The following is a 7,905-nucleotide window of genomic DNA, read 5'->3' as shown; positions in this document are numbered from 1 at the left end:
TAGGCGATTTCGCTTAAAGCAGTTTCGTGGCTGGATTTTGTCTCTTTTGTTTAATTCATATGAGGTGGCTGTTATTTGTTGCAAAATCCAACCGAGAAATCCATTTCCGAGAAATTTCCTAGCAGATCCCATAGATAAAATTACTATTAAAATAAGAGCGATGTTCACCCCCTGCATTACGCATTCGCCCGCCCTTTTGACGTCGAAAAGCGTGATAAATAGGAGATTCTGAATCTGTTTCTGCTGAAATAAAAGATATTCTAGTTCTAGAAGATGCAACGAGCCCGTACGGACATCTCTCCCAAACCCTGATCTCTTTCTTCTCTGGTTTTTCGATTCAAGACTGATTTTTCCATTTTTTTTATCTCGATTTGGAGAGAGAGGGATTTTCGATTCAAGTGATCTAGATTTGGAGGAGTTGAAGAGAGAGAGAGAGATTCAACTCTCTAATTTGTTGTTTTTTTATCTCGATTTGGAGAGAGAGAGAGAGAGAGAGATTCAACAGTCTGATTTGTTGTTTTTTTATCTCGATTTGGAGGAGTGGACAGAGAGAGAGATTTCGATTCAAGACTCTGATTTGTTGTTTTTTATCTCGATTTGGAGGGTTAGAGAGAGAGAGAGAGAGAGAGAGAGAGAGAGAGAGAGAGATTTGAATTGAAGGAGAAAGAAGAAGAGTGGATGGGATTGATAATGATGGAGAATGAGATGAAGGGAGGAGAAGAAGGAGGAGGAGGTGAGAGAGGGAATGGAGAAGGTGTTTTGGTTCCGCCTCTAAATTTCGGGATGGTCGAGACAGGGATTTACAGATCAGGATTTCCAAACCCTACGAACTTCGAGTTTCTCGGAACCTTGGAGCTTCGATCCATTATGTGAGGTTTCTTTCTCTTTTTTCTGTTCGATTTATGTTATTTGGTTTGGATATGATATTGTTTCTTTTTATGTCTAGGGTTAGGGTTTTGGATCGTGTCAGTTCTGTTCATTGAGCTAGATTTCTTTCATTTTTTTATTTCAATTTATTTTATTTTGTTTGGATTGTGGATATTGTTTCTTTTTATGTCTAGGGTTAGGGTTTTGGATTGTCCCAGTTCGGTTCAATGAAGGGGATTTCTTTCGCCTTTTTTTCTTTTTTTTTCAATTTATATTATTTTGTTTGGATATTGTTTCTTTTTGGACTTCTCGCAGGCAAGGGATTTTTTTTAAGTCTAGGGTTAGGGTTTTGGATCGTGCAAGTTCGGTTCAATGAACGATATCTTGTTCTTGTTTTTTGCAAGATCTCGTTTGTTTTTTTGTTTTTTTTTTAGTTTCATGATGTAATTTAGATGCGAGCAATTTGATTTTGATTTAATGAGATTTTGGACAGATATTTGTGCCCTGAACCATACCCGGAGGAGAATTTAGAATTTCTTCGATCTCACGGAATTCGGCTTTTCCAGTTTGGGATTGACGGGAACAAGGTAATTTTATCTTTTCTTTAGTTCTGTTCCTATTTTCTTGACTTATTTATGGATTTCTTTGCTGATTTTATAATGATTAATTATTGTCGAGAATGAGCAATGGCTTTTGAAACAGAATTACTATGGACCACAACAATCATGCCCACATGGAAGAAAATTACTGTGTAAATTAATCATAATCCTGAAGTTTTATGTCGTATGGTATGGTATTGATCACGAAAGCAGTGGAGAGAAATAAATTCCTTATAAGATTTGAATCTCTAAATGATCCATAGGCAATCATAAACTCAACTCAACTCAACTCAACTCAACTAAGCCTTTGTCCCAAACCAGTTGGGGTTGGCTAATTTTCATGACTCTAGAGTCATGAAAATTCTTACAACTGAGATATTCATGTCTAATCAACTGAGAGAAATAATATGTAAATCAATCATAATACTGAATTTTTATGCAATTCTTCCAACTGAGATATTCATGTCATGAAAATTACTATGTAAATCAATCATAGTCCTGAATTTTTATGTTGTAAGGTATTGATCACAAAGCAGTGGAGAGAAATAAACTCCCTTTAAGATCCTTTTTAGATTTGGATCTCTAAATGATCCATAGGCAATCATACAGAGTCATGAAAATTCTAACAACTGAGATATTCATGGCTGCTCAATCCACCCAATGCTGAGGAAATTTGTTCACATATGATCCATACCATAGTGCCTAAGGTGTGTACTTTATGTTGTTATTGGATTCTGTGTCTCTTGTAGAATTCTTTTCAAGCTTTCCCAGTGTAAGAAACTCCCCGAGTCAGTTGTTGACTTGCTCGAGTCGACTTGTTTTTCCTTTGTTGATTTCTTGGCCAAGTCTGAGTTTCGACCTACCAAGTCGATTAAAAACTCCTTTGAATCTTCCGAGTTAATGTAAATTTGACCGGGATAGCTGACTTGCACAAGTACAGTCCTTTTTACATTTGCCCGATCTCTCTTTTAAATCCGAGTTTTTAAAGGTTGGTTTAACCTTTGGATACTTTAAGGCTGTGTACAGGGATATGTGTACATGTATCTGGTGCTAAAGAGATTGGCTCTGGGGGTCCTCTAGATTGTTTGTCCTGTACATTGTTTGAAGGATCCGATGTGCATATGCTTGTCCTAGTATCCCTAATGGATGAATCTTTAGAAGGGTCTGAGTGTCAACTTTGAGGAGATTCCAATCATCCACTTTGAGGAATTAATGCATGAAAACTAAAATGATCCCTCGCTGCTCAAGAAATGGCTTTCCTAGTGAGTGGATTAGAAAAGGTTTTTACTGCTATTGGAAGGCAGATATAATGTTAACCAAGTTTTAGGAGCATGTGAAGTTCTTCTTAACTAATCATCGTATATAGCAGTTAAATAATGCGACTGCGATCAGATACTACAGGGAGGTTGCACCGTGTAACAACGCCACCCTCATTTTAAAGAAGCTTTTCATGTCAGATAGTCTTGTTGGACATACTTTATTTATCTTTCTTTTATTTTCAGGAAGCATCTATACACTAAGTTCGTTGTTAATGTGTTTCTATTTTTTGGATACAATATTTTTCACTTGCATGACTTTGAACTTATATTTATGTAATGTACGATGTTTCAGCAGCATATGGGATTTTTCAGAATCATAGTGTTTCAGCATATATTTCCTTATCCGAGACTGATGCTTGTGTGCATGTGATATGAGATACTACATTAGGTTATTGGGGTAAAAGCTGTAACTAGCTTCAGGGTGGATGAATTGCATGTATATAAATGAACATCCCAACCATAAGATTCAAACTTGAGAATGGATTACTGTATTTTCCGAGTTTCCTAGATGAAGAACGTGTACTTTCCCCTGTTGCCTTCTTGCTCTGTCTGCCAAACGATTCTCTGTCTTCACACTTGTGGTTGCTGTTTTTGTTCAATTTCCATGAGACTTTTGTTATCACATTGCCAAGAAGAATGGACAGCAACTTATAATAGAATATGCTAACAGATTTCATTGCTTAAAAGCATGGACAACACCTCTGCATAATACACTTGGATGGGACAAGGTGTCCTGTCCCCAAGAAGAATACGACATATCCCCGATCAATAATCCCACCCCAAAACCTATCTAGGCACCCAACATCACTTTTTTTTTTTAATTGACAAATATATTCATACCAACAAATTTACAATGGGGACCAGTATTCCCACCAGATTTACATAGTATGAATTGCACAAGAGCATTCTCCTTGGCCCAGAGGAAACCCATTACCCCTTACATTACCCAATAGCCTTCATTGTATCGAATCCAACAAAAAATGCCATATTGTGGAGCCCACCCAGTCAAGATCATGACCTGCCACGTCACACAGACTTCTCCACCACATTCCGAATTCGATTTTCAAAAATTCCGCTCGAAGGCCCAGAGCTATCGTGCGTCCTCACCGTGCATGATAGCCAACCATCCAACAACATCATCAGATCTCCAGCACCTCCATCCCACAACACCATCAATCACCGCGGGCGCCACCTCCATCCCGCACCACCATCAATCACCGCGGGCACCACCTCCAGTCCCACCCACATCTCCGCCGGGGAGTCTCAGCCACCACCACAGTCATCAAGAATCCGGCAACCTCCATTGCCACTGGCCACCACGCCGATCTCGGGCCACCACCCACGATCTTGATTACAATGACCACAGCCTCCTACAGCCAAACCCAGCAGCCCTATTGCTAATCTGGCAACCCATAGCCCCCCAAATCCTCTACGGCCTCCAAATCCAATAATCCATAGCCTCCACGGCTTCGCTCCGCCTATAGCTGGCCTTATCTATATAATTATCTATATAGATAATTATCGCTCCACGGCCTCCCTTACTGTTGAACTGGATTTGCTGATAATCACTTCTGCCTTCTCCGCTCCTTTAGCCAGTTTGTCCGCTTGTTCATTAGTAGATCTCAACCTATGCTGAAATTCTTGGTTTAAGTTGAAACAATTATCTCTAATTTCATCAACAACACCTGCTAATTTCCAAGGACCCACTGATTTTTTTGTAGCCCGAGCAATGACATTTGAAGAATCACCTGCAATGACAAAAGAATCTTGCCAGATGCCCTTCTTTGCCATGCGGACCTATTGTGTTACCTGTATTTTTACCTGAAGAATGGTTGATTTGGTTATTGTTTTTATTCTAATCAGTTTAAGTGTTAGGTTGTACTACCTGCAAGCAACTACTATTATGTAATTCTCATCATCAATGAGCAGGATTGAGGGACATGGGATTGAGCCTCTAGCTCAATGTTCAAGGCTTTGTTCTTCAACCTAGAGGCGGGAGATTTTCCCAGTTTACCTACCAAAAATTGTGGGACATGTATTTTCTTAAAAAAATGACTTTTTTTACATCTTTCCGCCCTTTCTGCAGCAAAATGATTGATCAGGGGATCGTAAAAGGTTTTATGTTTGAATATGTTAAATTCTTCGGAAGACCTCAACACTGAAAAACATTTTGTTTTTAGAAATTTTAGGGATCTTGAGTTAATATCTTGTTGAATCTTGGTGGTGTTCCATGCTTTTCTTTGACTTGTGCTACTATATTCAGTAAATTTCTGCATCTGCAGGAGCCTTTTGTTTCCATACCCAAGGAGACCATCTCTGAGGCCCTCTCAGTCTTACTTGGTACTAAATTAAACAACATTTCCAAAACTTTCCCACTACTGATTCCAAAACTCAGTAACTCATATGCATAACCTTCTTTTTGGTGCCTCCAGATATCAGGAATCATCCAGTTCTGATCCATTGCAAACGGGGAAAGGTATGGATCAACCTCTACAACTCCTTTGAATTGAACTGTCGTTTCTTCAATGTTGATTAAGGCCCTGTATGTTTTGGATTTCGATAACCTATTGTGAGTCCAGAACTGATTATTTGACTTCAAATTTACGTTTAGGCCCTGTTTGTTTAAGATTACGACAACCGATTATGAGTGTCAAACCGATTATTGGACTCCAATTTAAACATAATTTTGAGTCCAATAATTGATTTGGCACTCACAATCAGTTGCCATAATCTCAAACAAACATGGCCTTAATATCAAGTCCAATAATCAATTTTAGATTCACAATCGGATATCAAAATCCAAAAAAGACATGGCCCAAGCATATGTTTGGGCTCAAAAACGTACATAACTTTTTCTTCTATTTGATATTTGCATTCTACAGCATCGGACAGGTTGCCTCGTGGGCTGTTTCAGGAAATTGCAGAATTGGTGTCTGTCTTCCATATTTGAGGAATACCAACGTTTCGCCGCTGCCAAAGTCAGGGTATCGGACCTCAGGTTTATCGAGGTGTTTGATATTTCGCGCTTGAGGGACTCCATGTGTTGCACCATACCAAGAATCTGTTGCTTCCTCCTTGAGGCACCTGATTCACACACACAGATAAGTCATGAATAACTACTTGATCAAGCATTTGTTATTTCCACAATCTCTCCGCTGCCAATATATCTTCATTTTCTTTTATACACACTCCTCTTATGCAAGTTTTGATAATTCGGTATAGTAACTATGTAATCACTTGAAAATGTTATTCATACGGGCCTTAAATTGCCCCATTCAAAAGAGGAAATTGAAGTGTACTGGGTTGAAACAGTTTGGCAAATTGAATGATTCCACAAATCATTGGGGTGACTCTTCTCTTGATTTTCATTTCATTCCCTTCTGGTAATTTTCCTCTTTGATTACAAATAATTTATAACGAGTGTAGCTTCTGTAAGTGTTCAGTTCTGCTGTATTGATGCAAAATGCTAGGAAAGAAAGCCTTATCCGTAGGTTTGGTAAGTTAAAATCGTAGAAAGTAGAAGAGAAATTATCTTCATGAGGGAAATGATATTGCTTTCACTTTCTTATAAGAGCATCATAAACTATAAGATTATCTTAGTGGGAATGTTTGGTATGGCTATAGCTTTGCCCTGGATAACTTCACTGAAAATGGAAGAGGGTTGGGGGTGTTTGGGAGAGTTTTTTTTTTTTTTTTTTTAATGACATAGGGTATCTCCATCCCAATTTTTAGGGCGGGACTATTCCCTACGGATGCGCGCAATCACCCGTAAACCACGCACATCAGATAAGTGCGGGGGGTTCGAACTCACATCAATGGGGACTGGGGAGCATACCCATGACTTCAAACCAAAAAGCCACACCCGTTCGGGTTGTGTTTGGGAGAGATGGAAGAGAGATTGCAGGCAGTCAACAATTTAGCTTATTTGGAAGAACCCTAATGAGTTCAATGGGTCGAAGGCATCGAATCATCTTATCTACTGGTGGACAACCAGTGCATCGAATCATCTTATCTACTAGTGGACAACCCGTGCAATGCACGGGGCAAAAAATAAATAATTCGCCAAAATTTTGCTTTATACTGAGAGATAGAAACAATTTTGCTAAAATCATGAGACATAGTGGAGATTTTTGTGGAGATTTTTTCTCCAGTAAATAGAAACAATTTTGCTGATACACGTGAGTAATAGAAACAATTTTGCTAAAAACGTGGGGATATGGTGAGATTTTTTCTACAATCCAAGTATATCAACTCATTGAGAGAGAATTTTACGTTTTTTGAGGAGGGATGCCACGTGGCGCACCCACTTCATCAGGATTCTGTTTTACATATATATTATATATGATATGATATTATGTGTTTCTAACAATATTTAGCTGGACTTTTGTAAAATCCTTCTAAAAAAGATGCCATTGGAGTTTAGAAGGATTTTACATATATTTTTAGAAGACATATGTTAAAATATTGTCAAAATCCTTCTAAAAAAGAATTTTCAAATCCTTCTAAAAAAATTCAACTAGAAATGTAAAATCTAAGGTGTGGCTCATTGGATGATCTATCTTCGATAGTTATTAACTCAGCTCTCAGAAACTGTAAAATCAAGGCTATTAAATGATCTATTTTCAATGGCTATCAACTCCAATGTGAAATCAAAGGTAGAACCCAACTACACTCTTTGGAAATGTGAGATCCAAGGTAGTGTCATTAAATGATCATTCTCTAATTTTGATTTGCCTCCAATGGCCTTTAAATCCACTCTTGTACAATGTAAGATCCACAGATCTATCTCCAACGGCTATCGAATTCACTATCCATTGCAATAGGCCATGAAATCCACTCCTGGGCAATGTGAGATCGAAGTAGGGGATATTAGATTATCCATCTCCAGCAAGCCCCATTGAAGAGCTACCCAGATTCATGAAAGACAAGGCCCACAATTTGAGCAATCAAAATCAATGAAAGGGCATTTGAAAAGAAGTCATTTAACACCTAATCAATGTAACTTTCTCTATAGATTTTAAATACCTTACATAACAAACAATTTCAGGAAAGTTACATTTACACCCCCTCTAGTTTCTAACACATTCAACTCAACTCTAACCCTGACTTTCAAAACGTGA

The 7,905-nt window shown here is 38.3% G+C and overlaps 1 protein-coding gene across 1 annotated transcript; it reads left to right on the top strand.

Moving 5' to 3' along the window:
• The first annotated feature begins 230 nt into the window (after window positions 1-230).
• On the top strand, window positions 231-6,135 carry LOC143889796 (inositol diphosphatase DSP1-like). Its single transcript, XM_077394149.1, has 6 exons — window positions 231-603; window positions 634-869; window positions 1,361-1,454; window positions 5,068-5,125; window positions 5,218-5,261; window positions 5,668-6,135. The coding sequence occupies exons 2-6, from the start codon at window positions 679-681 to the stop codon at window positions 5,899-5,901; spliced, it is 621 nt and encodes a 206-aa protein (XP_077250264.1). The 5' UTR covers window positions 231-603; window positions 634-678; the 3' UTR covers window positions 5,902-6,135.
• Window positions 6,136-7,905: the final 1,770 nt, after the last annotated feature.

This window comes from Tasmannia lanceolata, unplaced genomic scaffold (assembly GCF_043159265.1).
Source record: "Tasmannia lanceolata isolate RefF3 unplaced genomic scaffold, GAP_Taslan_0.1 ptg000013l, whole genome shotgun sequence".
Lineage (NCBI taxonomy): Eukaryota > Viridiplantae > Streptophyta > Magnoliopsida > Canellales > Winteraceae > Tasmannia > Tasmannia lanceolata.
Note: the sequence above shows the minus strand (reverse complement) of the source record. Positions and strands in the feature narration are given on the sequence as shown.

Bases quoted from the DNA above. Each gene is read 5' to 3' on its own strand.
- LOC143889796 (XM_077394149.1), top strand. From the start codon at position 679: ATGGGATTGATAATGATGGAGAATGAGATGAAGGGAGGAGAAGAAGGA. The intron at 1,455-5,067 runs GTAATTTTATCT...CTGCATCTGCAG, and splicing joins TTGGGATTGACGGGAACAAG to GAGCCTTTTGTTTCCATACC. The intron at 5,126-5,217 runs GTACTAAATTAA...TGGTGCCTCCAG, and splicing joins GGCCCTCTCAGTCTTACTTG to ATATCAGGAATCATCCAGTT.